Source organism: Brachycentrus maculatus, unplaced genomic scaffold (assembly GCF_059751285.1).
Source record: "Brachycentrus maculatus isolate JH-2025_06_01 unplaced genomic scaffold, ASM5975128v1 h1tg000180l, whole genome shotgun sequence".
Classification (NCBI taxonomy): domain Eukaryota; kingdom Metazoa; phylum Arthropoda; class Insecta; order Trichoptera; family Brachycentridae; genus Brachycentrus; species Brachycentrus maculatus.
Genome location: NW_028280931.1, coordinates 1,220,011 through 1,242,500, shown reverse-complemented (window position 1 = coordinate 1,242,500; position 22,490 = coordinate 1,220,011). Strand labels below are relative to the sequence as shown.

Genomic DNA, 22,490 nt, shown 5'->3' with positions numbered 1-22,490 from the left:
ATATATATATATATATATATATATATATATATATATATATATCTATATCACACCGCTTCTCCGCAGGGATAGGCAGAGAGAACAGAACGACATTATAATGTCTTTGCACACAATCTTCGTCTCTTCCACAAACATACACGCCAATTCCGATATTCCGACTTCTGACCTGACCACATTAAAGTATTTGAAATACTGGTATTCCTCGGTCTCCCCCTGCTTCTATTATTAACCACACTCGCCTCATAAATATCCGTTCTTCGTATCCAAACCATCTAGACATACCTTTCTTAATGTTATCGATAATGCTAATCTAAGCCACGCATAATTTTCTTATGTGTATATAATAAAACTCAATAAATACAATTTACCTTGCACAATTATCGAGTTGAACACGGATTTATAAAAACACACACACATCTCAATGCACGAGAGAATACAAAAAAGAAGATAAAAAAAGGAGTTCCATAGATATTTTAAACGGCAAAACAAGATGACATAATTGAACACAAAGATCGCAAAACGTCGAGAGCAATATAATTAAATATGTCCGAGCAAATGAAATCTTCAACACGGCTACAAATGGCGAGGATCGGTGTATCATTAAAAGCGTATAAAAACTTTTACAAAGCGCTGCGGGGCGAGCGAGAGGGGAGACAGGACAAAACGGATAAGAGAGGGACAGAGCGATCGGGAAAAAAGAGGAGGCGCGCCCGTGGAGATTATTTGAAATTAAATTACCGAGTGAAGAGAAAATAACACCAACAAAAAGATGTAATAATTCTTTCATAAAAACTTTTGGCCCGCGCTAATGGTAATTTGAGAACGTTCATTTAGAAAAAAGATGGGTGGGGGGTGTGTCGGGGTCCGCCTAATTATGTATGGACGGGGGAGGGGGCGAGAAGCGAGACGCAAGATGGACCGCCACCCCCGAAAGAAAGAGAGGATTTTTTTAATGAGGTGCGAAGTAAATTTTCACCCTGAAAGCAAGTTTTAATTGTACGATAAATCTCAATTTCTACATTCGCCTCTTTTTTACACGGATTTTTACGTGAGATAAATTGAGTTTCGCGCCGCCGTTATTTTATTACCCGACTAATAATCTGAAAGATTAACATAATTGCAAATAATAATAACATGAAAATACACCACTTTTTTCGTAGTAGTAAATATGCAGTTCTAAATTTTAACATTTTTGAAAACTTAATGGAACTATTGCCGACCGTAATCGTTTTTTTGTTTTTATATTTATTTAAAATCCTTTATTTTATTGCACTTCAATTGAAAACGAAGGTGGAAGAACAAGACAGCTTAACTTTTTTACTTATTTTAAAGAAAAAAATCCTCATATCGATTAATGCAAGAACCACACAGCTTCAAGTAATATATAGCTTTAGAAATATAAAATAATTGATAGAAAAAAATCAAAATGGATTTTAATGGAAAGTCGGGATAAATGTTTGTAGTGTAAAAAAAGGGAAGTATATTTTTAATAAAAAAGTTCGAAAAAGTAAAACCGGTCCGAGGTAAACGAAGGTTTTAGTAATACTTTACCTGAATTTGATTAAAAAGTTTAAAAAAAAACGCTAAATATGGCAACAAAAATAATACATTTTTTTGTTATATTTTATCCTGAACGATAGTCAATTAGAAGCAAAAAGCGATTGAGTATTTATTATATAATATTAGGTTGAAGGAATCAAAAACGGTAAACAAATCTAAAATAATTGTAAAAATTACTATAAATTGTAAACGCCATTGAGGTGATTTTTCAAGAAAATGGTGATGTTTAAATTGTCCTTTAAATAAATTAATGATTACAATGATCAAAGTGTATTCGTTTGGCAAATAATTCTCCAAGTTTCAACGATAAACTTTACTTGGTAAAATGTCAAGTTAGCTCCGAGAATATATACATTCTTTAAAGGAATCGAACGAAAAAAAGGGTACTGCTGATAAAATTATGTTGGCCATATTGAATGAAAATTGATGTTCATAAAAACGGCGATAAAAAAGAAACCGGTAAAAGTTGGAGCCTTCCAAATATACTGTCGTATAAATTTAAATACGGCAGAAAGGGGGCAAATATCGGGTGCTCAAACCGTCGATATAAATAAGCAATCACACGGCCTGTGTCGGCTGTAAAATACGGCCGGTCTACGAAAGGGCTGGAAACGGACGATACAATACACAATACAATTCGGCAGTTTGGGCAGATAACGGACGTCCGACGCGCGACTCGGGACCGGACTGGTCTCCTGCCGGCTACCGGCAACCGGCTGAGGGCGCCGCCACCGGACATTTTTAGTCGCACCGTCGAGTCGACCAATCAAATTGAAAAATAATAGATGAGGGAAATGCTCTTACCTTATCGTCATCGTCTTCACTATCACACTGCAAGTAAAACAAAACATACGTGTTAATTGACATTTATTAAAGCTTCACAATTAAATCGATTCAATGATAAACGTGCAACATTCATTTTTAAAATTCTTAGGGACAATTAATTAAAAAACAATCGTTCAAATGTAACTACATTTAAAAATCTTATATATATTTTTTTATATACAATACCTACTATCAAAAATGGAAAATTCAATACCTAATTTCGATTTACATAAATAATTACATACTTTTAAGCGTGAATAATTTTTGTATGTTTTTTTATTTATAAAAATAAATTTGTATTCTAACGATATACACAAATATTTCAATTCAATAATATTTTCATGTAAGACTCGGCGGCTAGAGTTTGAAAATAGGAATAGTTTGGCCAGAGAAAGGTATCGAACCTAGAGCCTCTGATTCAACGTCCGCGGCACTAACCACGGCACCACAACCCGACTCATTATATCGTGTGTATCAAATTTAATTTAATTTTTTATTTTATTGATAAGTTTATCATAAATCATATTGCTTATGAAAATAATTGATTGCATAAATTGTTAAAAGGTTATGAAACCCAAAGGTTCAACATAATTGGATCTTGTAGGCCGGTGATTAAATAAAAAAAGTTTCCCTTGCCTTCGTGAACATCACGTAACCCTATGGAAAAACAATCTAATAACTTTTTGTGCCGACAGATACAAGGAAACAATAAAGAAAACACACGTGCAGAAAAATCTTACAAAACATTTTGAGGGCATAAAAACATACGCACGTTCATGAAAAACATCACATTGTACGGTAATAAAATAATGCAAGAGAAAGGGGGGAAGGAAAATAAATAAAACATAACGTGTATAAAAATGATACTTACGATATAGCCTTTACCGGAGCTACAGCGGCTACTCGCCTGCGGACATAAAAACAGAAAACAAAACACATATAGGTAACAGTTAAACACGACAATAAAAACGGCTTACGTCCAAACATAAAAGCGGGAATGAAATGACTAATGAACTTTCCATCGGCCAGTCGGTTGCGCGATCGAAGGGCGACAATGTTTCCCGCCGGATTAGCGAGCACAAAGGAGTGACAAGCCGGAATCATAATAATACGAGTTCATTCATTAAATGATTGGAAAAATCAAATGAAACTCGACCGTTCACGGCACAAAGCAGTATCACTTTTTTTTTTACCTAACATCCAAGTGACTCTGAAATCTAGCTACAACACCGTTTATCATGTCCTTACTCAGGCTTCAACTTTATAAGTTTCATAGCCTATGCCTACTTGTGAGTGGATTTACTCTTTATGTTTAAAGTTACTATAATTTCATGTAATTCATGAGTGAAAATTCTAGGCAAAAACACTCGCTAGAGCAGTATCACTGAGGGATATACGATATTTAACCGGATAAAATAACATTATGTGATCACAAGAGACCTTACATTGAAGTGACTCCTTTTTTATTACATAAGAATTTTAATTTAGCGTTCGTTTATGAACAACGTTCAAAGATGTTTCAATTATATAATCAGAATAAACCAGAAGCGATTGTTTAGAGAGGAAAAAATCGCTCGTCAATCTAGGGCCTAAATGAAAATATTTTGTTTTATTATAAGACAACACTGCAAGCGTATTCATTGAACCGAGTACAGTTTGAATCATCTACCGTGATTAGATTTGTTGTATTATTATCAAAACCAACTGAGAGTTCGGAAGGAAAAAAGCACAGTGAAATGAGGCAACTGAAATAAGTAATCTAACATGTATATTTAAAAGTATACGAAATGATCATGCAACACAGAAGGATATAACATCAAAAGCACATTTAAGGATAAAAATTATAACACTGATAAATTCATTGATCGATATCACTAATTCACATTTATAAACAAAAACTGTATCAAAACATATATCGCTCACTCCTTTCAACGTCATATATCAAAAAACTTGATTTTTTCAGAATATTGTTTTTAAAGTTTAAAAATATAATGAAATGTATTAAAAATAAATACCAAGCCACTTTTTGAACCTTTTTACTGTACAGATCTTTTTAGGTAAAACCTGAATGTTTTTTCTCCATTTGAAAAATATATAGTATATTTAAAAAAATAATTAAACAATACCCTTTATTCAAAATCCAAAAACAACACTTTCTGCCCTGTAGCGGGTAAATATTAAGTTAAAAATATGCCTCTTTTGCTAGGATATAGTACATTTTCTGGGCATTCCGAAAACATGCACACCGGAAAATTGACGATTTTTTATATATGACGTTGTTGAAAGGAGTGAGCGATATATGGACCTATAAAAAATACGACCTAACGACAAATTTAAATTTAGATATTAGGTACACAATAGAAGTATGAATTTTGTGTGTCCTAATTTGTAAGAAGTAATAAACAAGGCGGCGCATGATACACTTACGTCACTGAGTCTGTCCCTGGAGCTGTCGGGATCTCTGGGGGCCACTGAACTACCGGTCAGTCTTTCAGAAGCGCGCCCGCTGTCGTCCGACGTTCCCGCGTCGTGCGTCAACGTAACGCCCTGCGAACAAACAATGACAACAATGAGACAAAACACATCACCAGCGAATCGTTCGATAGCCATCATCTAAAATGACAGCCTCGAATAAAACACTTTCGCTGAATGCGCGAAAACATAAAGATAATCCTTACGCGGGGAACATAACCCTAAAATAACACAAAAAGTGTATCAAAATCCACCTACATTCCAATAAGCCCTAACAACAATATTACTGCCTCCATTACCCCGGATAATGTTCCCGGGCCAACCCGTTCAGAAGGGATCCAGTCAATTTCAATTCGAAAATGGGAAAAAACTACACGAACGACGGGGCACAATGTGTTTCCGCCGAGCACTTTGGCAGAAGAATTGAGAGAAGAAAATACACTTAAGGAAAGAGAACGACCCGAGAAAGCAATGAATTATCACGCGACCGTGACTTTCTTTATAGTAAGAAGTAGAGCGGGAAAGCGACGCTCGGGGAAGGGGAGGGCCGGGGGTGGAAATGCGGTTAACAGAGGAGAAAGTACTACACTAAAAAAGGGGTATAAAATACCCCGCGATGGAAGACTGCGAATAACTGTTGTCGACAGAAAATATGAAGACTGCGGCGTTTGAGTTATTACCAACCTGTGGTTTAAGGGTTAAAATGCATGCTTTGAGCAGAAATGGACGACATTATGATTTTTTGGTTGCGTACAACATTAACGCAACATAACTACAAGTTATATACAACATTTTGAGTGTGTCCAAATACTTGTTCATGAATCTAGATTTTTCTGTAATCTCAATCTGGATTCCTCATGTATGTGATTATAATCCTGAGGATTCGGACCTCACATAAAAAAGAGTTTCTGCTCAATAAAAAAAGCTTCTTCATCTCATCAATAGATGTCTTTAGTGAAAATTTTAGTGATTGAAATATAATGGTTTAAAATTGAATCACATATAACTTCCAATAATTTGAGAAGTGTAGCTGTCAATCATGGGTAGAATTGGTGAATGTTACACGCGTGTAAAGTGATCACTTAAACCAGCCTATGACGGTCGTAAGACCCGTAAAAGCCCAGACATCCATATTCTTCTTCATCTATATTGAGATGTCAAAAAAAATATATACAAGTTATACCTGAATTATTATTACAATATACCTGAAATATAATTACAAGCTAAAAATATAACTTAACATGAATAGAAGCCAATTTTATATGAATAAATATTTACAAGACACAAGACCTGAAATATAATTACAAGCTAAAAATATAACTTAACATGAATAGAAGCCAATTTTATATGAATAAATATTTACAAGACACAAGACCTGAAATATAATTACAAGCTAAAAATATAACTTAACATGAATAGAAGCCAATTTTATATGAATAAATATTTACAAGACACGAAGTATATGTCATTTTTTCATTTGCTGCGGTAGATTATCGAGGGTCGAGGACAATTTAAACGGCAATCATCGCCAACTACCCCTCTTCGGCGTCGCCCTGAATATGCTTGGTCGGGGATGTCGCTAATAGCTCCGCCGCCTAATGAAATTAATCCGAGGCGGCGCCGTCACACTGCCGTACCCTCAGTACTGGTGGGTGAGTGGGTTCCGTTATCACTACTGGGCGCATCTGACTCCCGTCGGTGATCGTGAAACTGCACGAGTGAAGCGGAATATTGATTGTGAATAGTGCCCAATGTGATTAAATACAATATGGTATATACCATAGTGTAAAACAACTTTATAGTTTTTTTTCACTTTTATTTTATTTGACCAGTGACCGGGTTTTGTCGTTTGCGAAACCCAATCATTGTTTTATTATATACAAGTTCAAGTTATATACAGTTCATACGTTGTATATTAAAAGCATTGTTAACTTTGTGGAATGGTAATATAACACCCTCCTTATCATCCATCGTTCAGTTTGCGTAATACCACTTTTAAAAAAAAACAATTAATGATTACCGGTTTCGGAATAATCATTCCATCATCAGTTCAAATGTAAACTTAAGTCTTAAGTACAAAAGAGAACGATAAATGATAAGGAGAGTGTTATAATGCAGTTCCACTAAGAAATGTCTTATATCCGAGACCCAATTATTTTTGTTGGCTATATCAATATCAAAGGTTCAGTACCTATCTAATAATACGCGATTGTTTCTTTAAAAATAAAAGTACTTCGAGAATAGCTTAAAATTAATGTCAAAAGTATTTTCATTCTTTTAATTTATGGTCTCGTGATCCGTGCGCCTGCCCGGTATCAGATTCACAAAGCGTCTTATTGTTTCCTTCATATTTATACACCGTGTCTTTCTTTATGATTTTGGCCTTTACATAATACTTTGTTGGAAACACGTTTTGATGCTTCTTTAGCGTGGCCTTTCAAGGCGAAATATTATGAGTAACCTCAAAAATAAATAGCTAAATTACTTTTCGATTTTTTGTCTACAAAATCTGTTTTAAAATTACAACGAATGCAGGTGGAGGCGCAGTGCAAGAATCTGGAAGAGCGTACGCGATATTAAATCCATGATAATTTATACGGATTCATCACAAGAAACATGAATAGTATAGTGAGGATGATATTAGCTAAGGGGCACAAAGCGCTAAAATCTCATTCAGTGGAACGGAAGGCCTGTTGACACATCAATAGTCGGGCTTTTACCAATGAGATTTCTGTGGTTTTCTCACAACAAAAGCTATCGCAGAAAAAGTTCCTCAAAAGCTTGAGTTATTTTATTATCAATTAGTCACATCTGACTCAAAACTGACGATAGAAATGAAGAATAACAACTTTTAATGCTATTTAAACCATGCATATTTAAAATAAAATATACACTTTGTGAAATCGAAATAAAATAAATATATCGGTAAGAATAACTTCATGTGCGGGGCAAATATAATAACAAGTCAAACAAAATAATTGATCAACTTTATCCAATAATTGTGTTAAGGAGATAGCATCCAATTTTGACACGGATTAAACTCTAGAAATCCGATTTAGCTTAACTCAGAAGCCGGCAGGGGGAAACCGCCCGGAGCCGATAATTGTTTGACTCAAAGAAAATGAAATTACTACCGCAAACAAGGTGCGCATTGCCAACTATCGCTACCGCCAAATCATTAGGCCAACTAAATTGAAACCGATAACTTTAATTCAATTCGAACACGATAAAATAAAATGAACACTTTTACTCCGCCAATATAAATTCTGGAATATATCCAATGGTGTCATAATGCATAATCCCGCTCGAGTACTAATTAAGACCATCAACATTAAGAGATAATATTTAATTGAATTATTCCATAAATCTACAGAAATGATGGGGAAAGTTTACACTGAAGATGAGATAACAAAGTGGGGTAACCTTAAAGCCAATTATACAAACCACTTTGTCGGATTTAATACATAATTGTATCAAGTCCGTTGTCAGCGGACAAGAAAGACTTCATTAAAACCCAAATCCCACACCCTAATTGTGGATACTTAGAATTTAAAGACTCTATGTAAACCGGCACGATTGTCATACAAGGACGTCGAGCTTTAGGGAGAAAATAGAACGTCCCTTTCAATTACGGAATGGCAGCATTTCTGTCCTGAAGGGCTCCTTTCACGATCCAAAGTTAGTACTGAGAGATGTGATTAGTCCGACAATCCGGACCGTTAATGAGATTACGGTATTCGGGACTAGGGGGGTGCCTTGCAGATATCCCGGCAACGGCATTTTACTATCTGACACAGGGTGAATGGTTACTCAGATAATACAAATGCTAATTCTGCGGCGTCCGACTTCATGCTCAAAACAATTCGTGCTCCTTTCAACTCCACACATACGTCATTTAACGTAAGAGAAAATATTTCTGGAGAAGATTGATGAGAAAGCGAATAAGAGCATTTGAAATTTTACAGAATGATGGATTTTTGTTAACATTTATTATTTGAAAATGATTGTTCGTAAATCAACCCAAATAAATAATATGATTCATTTAATGTTCGGATGATGCATACATAACAAAGATTAAACCCCACTTTAATTAGGAGTGACAATAATGAAAGCAAGACGACCGTTGAATCCTTTAAACTTGAACAAAAGCGAGTAAATCATAATAAGCTTGTGTGAACATAAAGTAAATTAATGTAATAAACCAAAATGTCGGAAGATCCCCTCGTAAAGGACTTGCGGCAATGTGAGAACCACTTAGTAATATCCAAATTGCTTAATCATATTTACTTTAGACGTGGAATGCGTAGAAATCATCAAATAATTTAATTAGATCGTTGGGGTAGTACGTAAACAAGGCTGACTGAGTTTATGTAGGTACTTAAAAAAAAAGTGATTCGTTTATCGTTTGATCAGTTCCATAAAAAAAATTATAATTATTTTTTTAAAAATAAACACTTGAATATACCACATAATGAGTTTTATTTATATATATACAACTAGTTTCGAAAACATACAGATGTTTTCATCTTCTGGTAAAAATTAAAAATTGATATTAAAATTTAAACAGTTTAAGTGTTTAATTTTAAAACATAATCAGCATGTCATTCCACAAAGTTAATGCCGAATCAATAAATAATAAAAAATGAATCGCACATTTCTGCCTACAAAATTATGAAACATTAGTATAATGTAATAACTGCGTTGTTTAAATACAGTTAGTAAATTATTTACCAGTGGTTCACAACATATCAAAGTGATATACGGTATTATACGATACAAGGCGGCCGCTCGAATTGAACTGCTCGGTGAATATTTCATCAGTTTGAAGACGATTAGTAGGAAACTTCTCGTGCTACACTCGCGGGAGCCGTCAGCCGTATACAAATGAACTAATGAATATGGAATCGCAATGAAATACTGACGTTATTTAGCAAATTGAACCCGGGACTGACACGTATCATGTAATCACACCTTATGCTAATGGGATTATTTTAAAAGGGAAAGTTAATGAAATTAATATAACTGAGTAGATAAACCAATTATTGAATGTTAATATACATTTATGAAATTATTAATATATGTATATAATGAATATGAAATTAAACATACTCGGTTATGTTTACTTTCGCATCCTAAGACTTGAGAACAACAATAATAATTTTTGATAATTTATACAGCTCATTATTTGTTTACAACATTTTGAGTGTGTCCAAATCTGGATCATCTCCAATTACAGGAGTTATTTTCTATTATTTTTGACATCTCATCAAAGAAGTAAACACTAAAAGCAAGTGTAAAGTGATCACTTAAAACAGCCTATGACGGTCGTCAGCCCCGTAAATGCCCAGACTTCTATATTCATCTTCATCTTTGATGAGATGTCAAAAAATAACATTATTTGTTTAATATTCGCTGTGATTAAATATTGGGAAAGAGAAAAAAAATCAACCATATCTATTTCTATTTTTATTAAATAAAATAACTGCGTTAAGACACCAATAAAATCTTTATATAAAACAAAGTGTGTTTGGAAAAAATCCATTTCACCACATTTCATATGTATATATTTTTTTATATTCACTAAAATTACTTTAAATAAGAAATAATATTCAGATTTAGATAATAAAATTGAAGTTTATTGACGAAGTTTTACGAGTAAGTTAAAGTTTATGATGTTAAAGGTCACATTTTAATAACCTACGGAGAATAGTACACCTACATACGAGGACACTCTAATCTGGAAGTGAAATAAATGTATGTGCTATAAAAATGAGTTACGTATTTAAGAGGATAAGTTCGTCATAATTTCTTCTGAATTATGAGTATACATTAATTATGCCATCTTAAAACATAATTGATTATTAAAAATATATTGTACCAATTTTTTTTAACCAAACCGATTAATAAAACAAAGTATTAATATATAAATCAATATGTAAACCTATCCGGAAGTACGGCCGTACATGTACGGCCGATACAAAACATGATTTATGACATGATTTATATCAAAATTATCGAAACATCTATAATTTAAATATAAATCATGTTAACTGGTGTAAATATTTTTTGTTATTCAAGAAAATATGTTGCTTATAGCATCGATAATGATATAAAATTATAAAAGTAAAAAAAATAGCAAAAAATCACTCTCTCTCGATTTTTTTCCGCAGAAAATCACTCCCAGACAGGTTAAAACGTTTACCAACACAATAAACTCTAAATTGCATTATGCAACGAAAAATATATCACCATCTCTAGGCACGAATACAAGAACACGTCACGTAACGACTGATGTGCTGTTCGGTTAACAAGTAAACCGAAAAGTCAGCGTATCAGTGTGGGCAATGCATATAAATTTAACAGCAGTGAATATCGTGTTCGACACCTGGTAGCGGCGCTTGTCGAACATGGCGAGTGACCTACAGCGCGCGACAACCCGAACACGATTCGGGACAAGCATAATATCGGACTGGGGACCAACAGTTCGATTTAACTCGATAGCTACCTTCACACGTACGCGTTTAGTCGCGTAATTAATATTATCTGTCGTCGTTCAGGAAAAACTAAGTGAAACGCAGCGCATACAACCGTGAAGTAAAGTAAAGGTTGTGCAAGTTACATTTACATTACATTACACCAAACGCAATCTTTTACGCGCGAAATAACTTCATTTCAGTTTATCAGGCGGTTAAGGCCTTATTTTCAATAATATAATTCATGAAGGGTCCGGCTGCGCTGAGAGCCAGTCGTTACAGTCGAGAGGCAATCTGGGAATCGAACCCTTGACCTCTGACCTAAAGTCTGCGATACAACCACGGAATACAGCACGAAAAAATAATTAAAATTCAATAAATATCTGGCACACGTGGAAAAACGCCTCGGTCAATGTGTTAATAGAAGTCGATGTGGCGTCTACAGTTTCGCGTGCATTAACCAAATTAAAGTGACGAGCGGCGGGTGCGTGATCGCCGCAATAGGCCGGAATCGATTTGTGTACAGTGCAGGAGATAACAATACACGCCTCGGAAGTTGGGGGAGGCGGAAGCGGAAGGGCCTTTTGCCGGCGATGGGGCGATTATTGCCGACCAGTAGGATTAAAGATACGCTCGAATGAAGCATGCTGAGAATTGGTAAATTACTGATGATCTTATAATTAATTCATACTGACTCTCAGACAAATAATCATTGAATAAGATAAACTTATGATGATTTGTCCGCCTTCGTAGTGTAATGGTCAGCACGTTCGGCTGGAGGTCCTACCGTACTGGAGGTCCCGGGTTCGTTTAGTAAGGGGGGTGAGTCAAATAAATATTAGTGATTTTTAACTCTAATATTCAATACTACCCTGAAATGGTACCTGAAGCGGAGAGCTGATCCCCTTTCCTTCGTGTGTTAACTGTCAAGATACCACTGAGTACATGATGCCGTCCCCTATGCTCCAACGGATGCGGAAAAGGGTTTGAAGAATGACAAAATAATCCTTAAAAAACTCTCCTTCTTAGGATATTATGAAGTCTTCATAATGGCTGTTTAAATGGTCAGATTTTTTTTCAGTTACGATGCTAGAAGAATTGTAAACGACACATATTATGGTAGCTCAATAAAATAAGCAGCCACGTTGTCATTTGGCAAATATAATAATTGGGGTGAAAAAGTGTCGCTTTATTTGAAATAATTTACATAAAAATACATACATATTAATGTGTATATTATCTATAATATACCATGATTTTGTATGTGCAAAATGGTGTTCAATCTTAGCAATAATTTATTACAGTAGTACAGAATTCAACGTTCAATTAGTAAATTGATTAAACCAGACACATTTAAGTCAGGGATCGAGTGCTCAACTCGACAAAATTATTTTGGACAAAATAATGAAAGAGATAAACGAGAAGTGACGGGTCATGAGGGTGACCAAAGGTTTATCAACTCCGAGACCCTTTTCTGATTGAGGTTCCCCACTTGCTAAGGAGTTCCGGCACAAACAATCTGATGGCGGGCTAAGTCCATTTGTCTTCATCTTAATCTCTACTAAAGGTTTACCACTTACGGCCGAACTAAAGCCCCCATCACATGTAGCAGAAACAGCATCTAGATGGGTTAACTGTTTGCTACAAGAGTTATATTGCGTCGTTGGAAATAATATAAGGAATTTCACTGAAAATGTATTATTAAAAATAAATAAAAAGCTTATTATGCGAGTGATTCTACATTTTATAGCCAATTTTAATACTCGTATAGCGTATTCAATAAAAACGAAGTTCCTGTAGTTTGGTGACACATAACAATGACAATCTTACGGTATCGTAGTTGGGGTTATGTAAATTATTGTAGGATCGTTAACATTTTAAAATGGTTAAGCTTAGTCTACGTTCATAATTATTTGAAAAATCAACGCATTAATTAAAAACAAAATAACATTTATTTAGGTTTTTTTTTCATCATTTGGAGGAAACTCGTTTTCTTACTCGCAGTCGACGTATTTTGAATTGATAGCCTATATTAATTCAGTTGTGGAAGAAGGAGATGCGTCAGAACCGCAAAATCATTCGTTGATCCTTTTCGACAATATCACTGAATTTATTTGGTTTTACAAATTGATAGATATGTTTTTTTCTGGTCAAATCGAAATTAAACCCTCATTTCGTAATATGAATAAAAAATACCAAATAACAACAGTCTCAATATCAATATCAACAACAAAAATTATCCGTTGTTTTCAAATCATTTCGTTAGAAAACAGCTAAGAAACATGATATTCAACAAAAACATTTAATCACGTTGACCAGGAATATAAAATACCAAATGTGTGTTTCAATGTATACAAATGAGATTTTCTATATTGTACAAAAGGTCAGGCATTAATATAAACACGAGAAAAGACTCCTTCAACGTTCAGAGAATGATGTTTAATTATACATGTTCAGACGTTCCTCACTCAGACCTAATTAAACTATCTCAATTTACAAGCACAATACGTGCCAAGTAGAGGCTTAATAGAATTGTAAGCATCTGGAGTTGCGCCGGGTCTAACTTAGCTTCTTAGTGAAAACAAGCTCCGTAAAGTATGTTTGTTTGAAGAGGGTTGTTCGCCGCCGGAATAATAGTTTCAGCATAATGCCCGGGAACGGATAACATTTGACAGGGTGTAGAAACATTTATGACGGCAAGTTTGTCTCGTGATTTCGTGACGAATGCGAATAAAGAGATCATAATATTATGTCGGAATGCTAATTAACTTCCTATCGTAAATGTCTCGCTAATGATAAACGAGACAAGCTAAATAAACAGATAAAAGAGCCCTCCAACTATTAAGTTCGAGAACTTTTGGCAACGATCCAACGACAAGTTTAATCGTATCAAAAATACTTTTATTTTAGATAATAATTTATTAGAGTAAGAATTAGGTCATTCTTCAAATTCGATTTTTTCTCTCCGTAGATTACAATCTCTGTGATGATTTGGTTTGCTTCTTTCATGGTTAATATCCACCCGTCTCTATCCTCCGGTCGTCTTTTGTACTCGGTGTACCCCCTTACAGCGTGTATTTTTTGTCGTTGTTATGGATAAGGAAATTAAAAAAAAACGTTAATTAAATTGGCATAGTGAATACTGTAACAAATACAAAAAGAGAAGAAAAAGTCATAAAACGATATGGCGAGAACATTTACTGTGGTACAAAAAAATTATATTAAAAACTGTGCTTCATTTTTACGTATTGCATAATTAAAGACGAAATGAACACGGCTCAAAACGGCAAAATTATGAGAGGGACATGAAATATTAGAATAGTGTTAAAAACATGGTAGCATTCATCCCTCGTTTCAGGATGGGGGATAATTCAACTTGTCTCTCATTTCCCGCGCTTTCAGCACTCAGCACATCGGAAATGGCGTTTTACCTTAAACACAAATACACCCGGCGAGTACACGAATAAAGAGCGGGCGGCCTAGCACAGTTGCAAGGAAAATACATCAATCACACCCTAGCCCCGAGCGGGAGTATAATGGAAAGCGTCCGGAAAACGGAGGGAAAATGTTATGACTCCGAAGCGCACACAGAAGAATACACAAAGATGTTGCCCGCGGAAAAATATCCATGCGCTTCGTGGGGTAGGTAATCCGTGTTTTGTTACAGTCACACAAGCACGCTGAAAGGAATACGACCGCATCCTTTATTCTGTGACATTTACAAAAACCGTTGCGTATGTATTTTCCGACATGTGTGTAACCAAAGTGTACGTTTAGCCGACATTATGTAAAATACTACATTTATACGCAAACGAAAAAAAGCAATAGCCTTTGAATAGACATTTCAGAATATTGACGACGGTTTTTCAGTTATGTGGGATGATAAGGAACCTCTGAGAGGCGCCCCTGTCAAATATGTATTTTACAAGACGAAATTCCGGCGAGCATTTGAGGAAATCATTTCGGCAGGAAAAACCCAGATTCTGTGATATTCCAATACAAATAAAACCGTAACGACATAAAACCTAAACCATTATTGATATGCAACAAATATGTTTGGTTGGTACTTATTTAAAAACATAATATTGAGCGACGTCATGTCAAAATGTTCAATTTGTCCACTGACAGTTTTACGTCTGGGATACGTGATGATTTTACCATTTGTAAAATTTAGCCTGACTGACTGATTAAGACGGTCGAATGAACCAAATGTGTTCATGTTAGGGGGATGTTGGAATCAAATAGAATAAGGGAAGTCTGGTCAGTAATTGCTCGGAATATATGGGGGAGACAAAGAAATACAACTACGGGTAAATACAACTACTGCTCTTCATAGATTACTTCTTACACTCGGTTGAAGATACAGAGTAAAAAAATGGATAACAAGTAAACAGTTTTATGAACCGAAATTAATTCGTTCTCCATTACTGTTTATAACCCATTTTTTTCTTCTAAGAGGAATCTAATTAAAAATTGATATATCCGTTCTTGGCCCCTGGTCTAACTATAATATTACTTCATGATGAAAATTCTATATTTATTTCATTTATTTTTATTTTCATCAATTGATTTGGCAGTCAATTTGCGGTAATATCTATGCATTTTTAATTTAAGTTTTACTTGGTAAATACCATAATATTTTCACACCACAATATACTTCAATATTTTAAAACCCCGTACGGTGTTTTAAAATGATACGTAATTTATCAACACAAGTGTCACAGTAGATTTAAAGAAATAGTGATATTTGCGAACTAAAACATAAATTATAAATCTTTTAAATTGTTTAAAATTATGTCATAAAGACAAAAAGAGTTTAAAGGGGATTTCCATTATATGAAAACATCAAGTGGTCGAAACTCATCAAGTTTCTATAAACGTACCAAATGAGAGTTTTTTTGATAGATTTAATGGTGTTGAAGAAAAGACGTTATTTATTTTATTAAAGAAATTATCATTTAACAAATATTGAAAACGGGATATGTTCACTAGCCGGGGTATTTTCTCTACCAATTAAACTTAACACTATTCATACTTTACAAATTTACAAATACTGATTGCTCACTTACTGATAGTAAATAAATTATGGTGGGCTAATTGACCCGCAATCAATGGGGGTAGGATGGCAGGACATTATCCGCCCGCGAACGGCGTGAATTATTTACTGCCCTAGAGACCGTATTCACCCACCCATTACAAATCTCACATACTATACGTCATGTCACACACAACACATTTTGACGTTTGCGTAAAATAATAAGTATTTTTATCGAAACCATCTAGTTTCTTCTAATGAAATAAAATATAACAATAAATGGACAAAAATACTTTGCAATTTTTTTATTTAATTTCAATTTGTTCTGAAGAATTCAGTACAATTAATTGTTTACCTTGTCTAATTATTCGGTATTATATTTAGATTGGAGTAAAGTTATTACTTATTATTAAGTGTCTATCTATCGTTCCTTCTTATATGAAAGAAGATGGAAGTCTGAGCATCCCAGGGCTTACGACCTGGTTTTTGTCTGGTTTAAGCAATCTATTTATAAACTTGTGTAACGTTCACCATTCTGCCCATTATTGAATATCCATATTGTATTAATTCTTGAAACCTGTATAAGTACATATATACAATGGCCTCCGAACTTTCAATATTTGGGTACGATTTTAGATACGTTTGGAAGTATGGCAGATTATAATGCCAACAGTTGGGAAGTTGGTGATATAGTACATAATATTATTCTAACTCTTATCCGCACCCAATGTTACATAGGGCACTGCTTCGTATTGACGCAGTGTTATCTTGATCGTTACTCACATGTAGGCACTCCTGCCCTTCATGGACCAGTCCAGGGTAATATATAATAAATATAAGAGTGTAAAATCAGGCACATTTATTTTCACCCCTCCCCTGGGAATCGAACCCGAGACCTCCAGCATGGTTAATAAACACGCTAACCATGAATACCGAAATTAACCAGCTGCCCGACATATATAAAATAGAACCTAGTCAGGTATCCAAAATGAATAAACTGAAAAAATACTTCATGGAAAGATATTTGAGTTAGTGATTACTAATATTTTCTCTTTTTTCCTTTAAACGTGCTTCTTACCTTATGTTTTTTATTTGCCTATTTACTGTACCTTTTATTGCTTTATATTTTACATTTTGTCTTATCTTTTCTTATTTGTTACTTATTTAGATTTCAGTTTTGTTAACCTTAATCCCATGTCTTTAAATGAGTAATGGAAATTACTCATGTGACTTATGTGTGTAATTTGTTTACATAAATACATAAAATTACACCACGGAGGCGGACAAGATATTAATATTGTATTGTTAAAGTGATTTATGTAATGAAGAGCGAAAATATAAAATAACTTTGTTCTGATAGAAGATAACACAAGTAGATAGTTAATAACTGCGCAATAATACGGCGGCTCCACTTTCCTCCCTTCAGACTCAGCCGATTGATGACGTTTTTTAAAAATATTTTTTCATTAACATTTTCATATCATAATCTATATCTGTATTAGCGCCCTTGAGGTAGTATTTTACGAAAACGGAGCTATATAAATTATCCATGATTATTATTATTATTGTAGAAAGTGAATTAGAATAAGGTATACAAGGAATTTCCACATTCACACAGCTCGGAAGTGCACCCTTTGACGGATGAAACAATACCATCGAGAGGCTGCTCCATTTGTATTATTTACATCGGTAATGGACGGCGGCGCCGCGCGCCACTCGCGGCCGGGTCGCCACAATTAGCGTCGACAGAAACATTAAACAACGTCAAAAAGTTTAGCCGGGATCGCCGTCGAGTTAATATATTTTATTCGTCGGCGAACCGAATAATTGAATGGGGCGGGGACGAGATTGCCGCGGCGTGATTTATGGTCTCTCTCGGAGAGCAACTTCCAAGACCTACTCGGGAAGACGATGGGCGAGCGGCTCTCGCCAACTGAGGAAAGGGGATAATATAAAGTCATTAAACGAGAGATTGTCACTTGAAATACTTTTAATGGATCAAGTCGAGGGATTATTATACCCGCTAAATACCAATTTAAAAAATAATTTCTAATTCTGATGGAAAATTTTGAGCGACTGACCTTAGAGAGAATTCAGTGGAATGCCTTAAAAATTTGATTTAAAAAAGCGTTAACATATTAACTAACTAATTTACTAACCATCACGCTGCTTCTCCGAAGGGGCAGGCAGAAAGAATAGAACGCCATACCAGACTTAATTTATTTATTGTCTTTAATTTATTTATTTCAAAACGTATAACATACATATGTAAGTCACTTATATAATATTCCCGAAGAGTAATTTCCATTTCTCATTTTGGGACATGGGATTAAGGTTGACAAGACTGAAACACAAATAAGAAAGTTACACAAAAAATAATAAAACTTATTTGCAAACATTATTCACCTTTTCCACATTCATGCATCTCCTCCTCATACATACTCGCTGATTATTTCGACTCCTGACCTGACTGCTGAAGTATTACAAAATACTTGATTGTCCCAAATTTTCCTCGGTTTTCTTTTGCTTCTTTTACGAACAACGTTCGCCTCATAAATTTGTTTTACCATTCTTTCCTCACACATTTCTTTCCACATGTCCAAACCATATCAAAACACCTTTCTTATTTTTATATTAAAAAAATAATATTTTACATATTTTAAATTCGAAATGGTTAAAACTTTAGCAATGTTAAAACGTTTTCAGTGAAATATGCTGATGTAGCATTAATAAAGTGAAAAGAAAGCTTTATGAAATATCCATTGGAAACCAATTAAGCCGAATCAACGTATAACGGGTAGCAACGGCATATTCATCGAATAATTTTGAAACCTTTCGAATTGACGTACGTTTTTAATACAGATATCTATCAGCATTTCGCCCGAATACGATTTTCTAAATGGAAATTTTATCACGAAAATGGATGAATATAAATTCCGCTTTGGTTTTGAGAATTGTCGAGAGAAATAAAGCGATTAATACATTAGCCGTAGTAGAGATGTTCGTGACATCGCAAATTACAATAAACATACTAATCAAAGCAGCGAGAGGAAGGGATTGTAATCCGGTTTGTTTACAAAGCTGTAACCAGTTATTATTTTCTAAGTATTCATTATCCGAAGACGTTAACATGTCACACCATTGTTTAGAAACGATTATAGTCGTCAATGCAAAATTGAATCATACACTTTATAAATGGTAATGCGAATTCAATGCATGATTATGTAATGTGAGAAATTATATGGTGCTAACATTTTAACCAATGTGTTGTGGCAACATAGACGACAACAACATAAAATGAAACAGATTTATATTATCCACTGACACTTCGTGATGGAATTGCATTTTTAATTGCATCAGACTGATGATGTCGGTAACGACGAAACCCGGACGCTGGTCAAATAAAAAAAGTGGAAAAGTTAAAAATATTGGTTTTAATCAAATAATAAAATAAAATGAAACTTTTAACGTGAGATATATTTAATTTTATTTTATCACAATATTACATGTTAATTTACAAAAAAAAACACTCTATAGAATTTGAGGGACCGTAATTAAAACTGAAATTTTATCAATAAAAAACATTAATAACTCTTGTATATTTACATTAAAATTTACTTGGTAAATACTATTATTTCTTGAAAATCTATTGTAACAAATGTTTCGAGGCATTCCGCATAATTTTCAAATACCGCATGTAAAGCTAAGTCTAAATACATATTAGAGTTGTGTCCTTGGGATGTTGAAGGATGACGGCTTTCAAAGTTCTTCAACGTCCCAAGGACACAACTCTAAAATTAAGGCTGAGCTTCACAAAAGGTGTTTGAAAAAATAATGCGGAATGCATCGAAACATGCGTCACAATAGATTTGAATAAATAGTGGTATTTACCAAGTAAATTATAAATTGATAGATATAAATACAAAGTTACTGTCGACTCAATTAATGAGACACTTGCATTATTAATGAAAGGACTTTGAATATGAAGTGTGAATGGATTTTCACGTACGCTATTAAAGCACAGTAAAATGAAATTATAATAAAATAAAAAATACTCGAGTAAATTAGCAAACTCATGGTCTATGTTATAATTTAAGAACAGGTGTGCGAATGCAGTTAAAACGGTACACAAAGTGCATTCAAGAGCCATTTCCTCCACAAAAGCTGGCTGTTATGATATCGTAAACATAGCGAGCGGTGTGGAATAATTCAAGTATCAATTAAATATTATAACACGTAATGGAACCGTAACTATGATTTGTGCAAATTAAACCAGTTTAATTTGAATAACGCGCTATTAGATATTAATTATTGTAATTATGACATAAACCCGCTGGAAATTAATTACATACACGAATGTCAACTCAATCAATATTTATCCATTTTATTAGATGATTATTACTGTGTTGTAGTAATAACCGCAAACGAATGAACAAAATGAATTATTAAAATTGGAGTTCCACACATTGGCGTGAGGACATGCATACAATAATTGGAGCTTAATGTTTTTAAAAACATATAATATAAAATACAAAATTTAATCGCTTATTGTAAAGTTATTATGAACGGTGCATTCAATCCAAAGCATAAAAAAACTCAGTGGGTTGAAAAATAAAAATAAATATTTAGGATAAACCACAGAAGTAAACACTGGATTACAAACGAATGAAGGCATTTTCAATCTTAAATATATCTTCTTCTTCCTGATTCCATCTCAACTCATCGTCTTTGTAGCGTGTTGGGGTCAGCCCTCCTCATCCTCAGGTTGTAGGTCCTTCTATCGTATACAACGTCACCTAGGTCATGACCTCGAATCATGTTACCTGTCTGTATCATCCATGATTTTTTTGGTCTTCCTCTAGACGTCTTTCGAGGAAGATCTATGACGATCGCCTGGTTTATAATACGTTTAGGTTCTCTGCGTCCTATGTGCCCATACCATCTCAATTGCCTATCCTCGACCTTACTATTGATGTCAGTAATTAAGTAATACATTTTTTTTAATTCGTAACAGAACTGTATGAAATGACTTCAGATATATGTATGTAAGAAAATAATAATATAAAAATGTATCCCCATATTTATAAACTCACCAACATCGAAAATGAGTAAACAAATTCCGTGCTCTACATTTTCGGAGCAAAGTTGTAACAAATAGGTTAATAAGTCGGAATGAATGAAGATGAACGTGCCAAGGCAGTGCTAATAACGGCTGAATCACGGGCTATATTCGATTTGCGGAAAGTATACATTCGAATCGTAAATAAGAAATCCGCCAAGATAAAAGAAATTATAAACTGGCATTTATACGAGTGACGTTTGGCAGAGCAGTTCCCTCGCGTGCAACATGCCTCAAACATTTGGCCGGGTGTCAAGAATGTTCATTTCAGCATAAAACATTATCAACTTGATTCATGAAACTCTGTTACTCGACTTTGCGGGACGCTGTGTCATGTGGCAGCGCTATATGTCCCGACTAATAAGTGATACATTTATCGAAACTGCTAAAATAAAACGAGTTATTATTCTTCTTTTTAAAAAAAAAAAGTAAATATAAAAAAAAAAAAAGTTTGATTATGAAACGATGAAATAGAGTGAACGCGTGAATAATTCTTAAAAGCTACATTCAAAACAATAAGGTTTTATTTTCACGAATTGAGGCCTTACTAGTAATAATAGAATTCATTAATCGTCTGGCTGCTCTGAGAGCAAGTCGTCACTTTACGTCTTTTTCAAAATATGATATAAGTATATTGGATTTTTGTTTGTTTTTAGAATTTATATATATATATATATATATATATATATATATATATATATATTTATTAATATTTTTATATATTTTTAACTCCTTACATTTCAATAACTCTTTTCTTATCAAAACCATATATTTATTTTGAAGAAAAACTTATTTTTTGAAAACAAAAACGGTGTTTTAAAAAAAAAAAATTCGCACAATTACCCTGGAGTTAATGATAATTAAGTTACGATTTTAAATTATGTTGGGACTTAAAGTGTCATTTTAGAGGGGAAAAAACAATTTGTTTGAACATTAATTATTGGATTTAAAATATTCAAAAAAAAAACGCAGAAAACATATCTGACTATAATAAACCTGGCCGAGT

The 22,490-nt window shown here is 34.0% G+C and overlaps 1 protein-coding gene across 13 annotated transcripts in view; it reads right to left on the bottom strand.

Moving 5' to 3' along the window:
* Positions 1 to 22,490, bottom strand: part of tay (tay bridge kinase) — a 340,896-nt gene that overhangs the window by 193,038 nt on the left and 125,368 nt on the right. For all 13 annotated transcript variants that reach the window (XM_088262457.1, XM_088262460.1, XM_088262462.1 and 10 more), the window contains exons 3-5: positions 4,813 to 4,932; positions 3,257 to 3,292; positions 2,365 to 2,391 (exon numbers count right to left, since the gene is read on the bottom strand). In XM_088262457.1, coding sequence (XP_088118583.1) covers positions 2,365 to 2,391; positions 3,257 to 3,292; positions 4,813 to 4,932 — 183 coding nt within the window. The remainder of the gene's footprint in view (positions 1 to 2,364; positions 2,392 to 3,256; positions 3,293 to 4,812; positions 4,933 to 22,490) is intronic.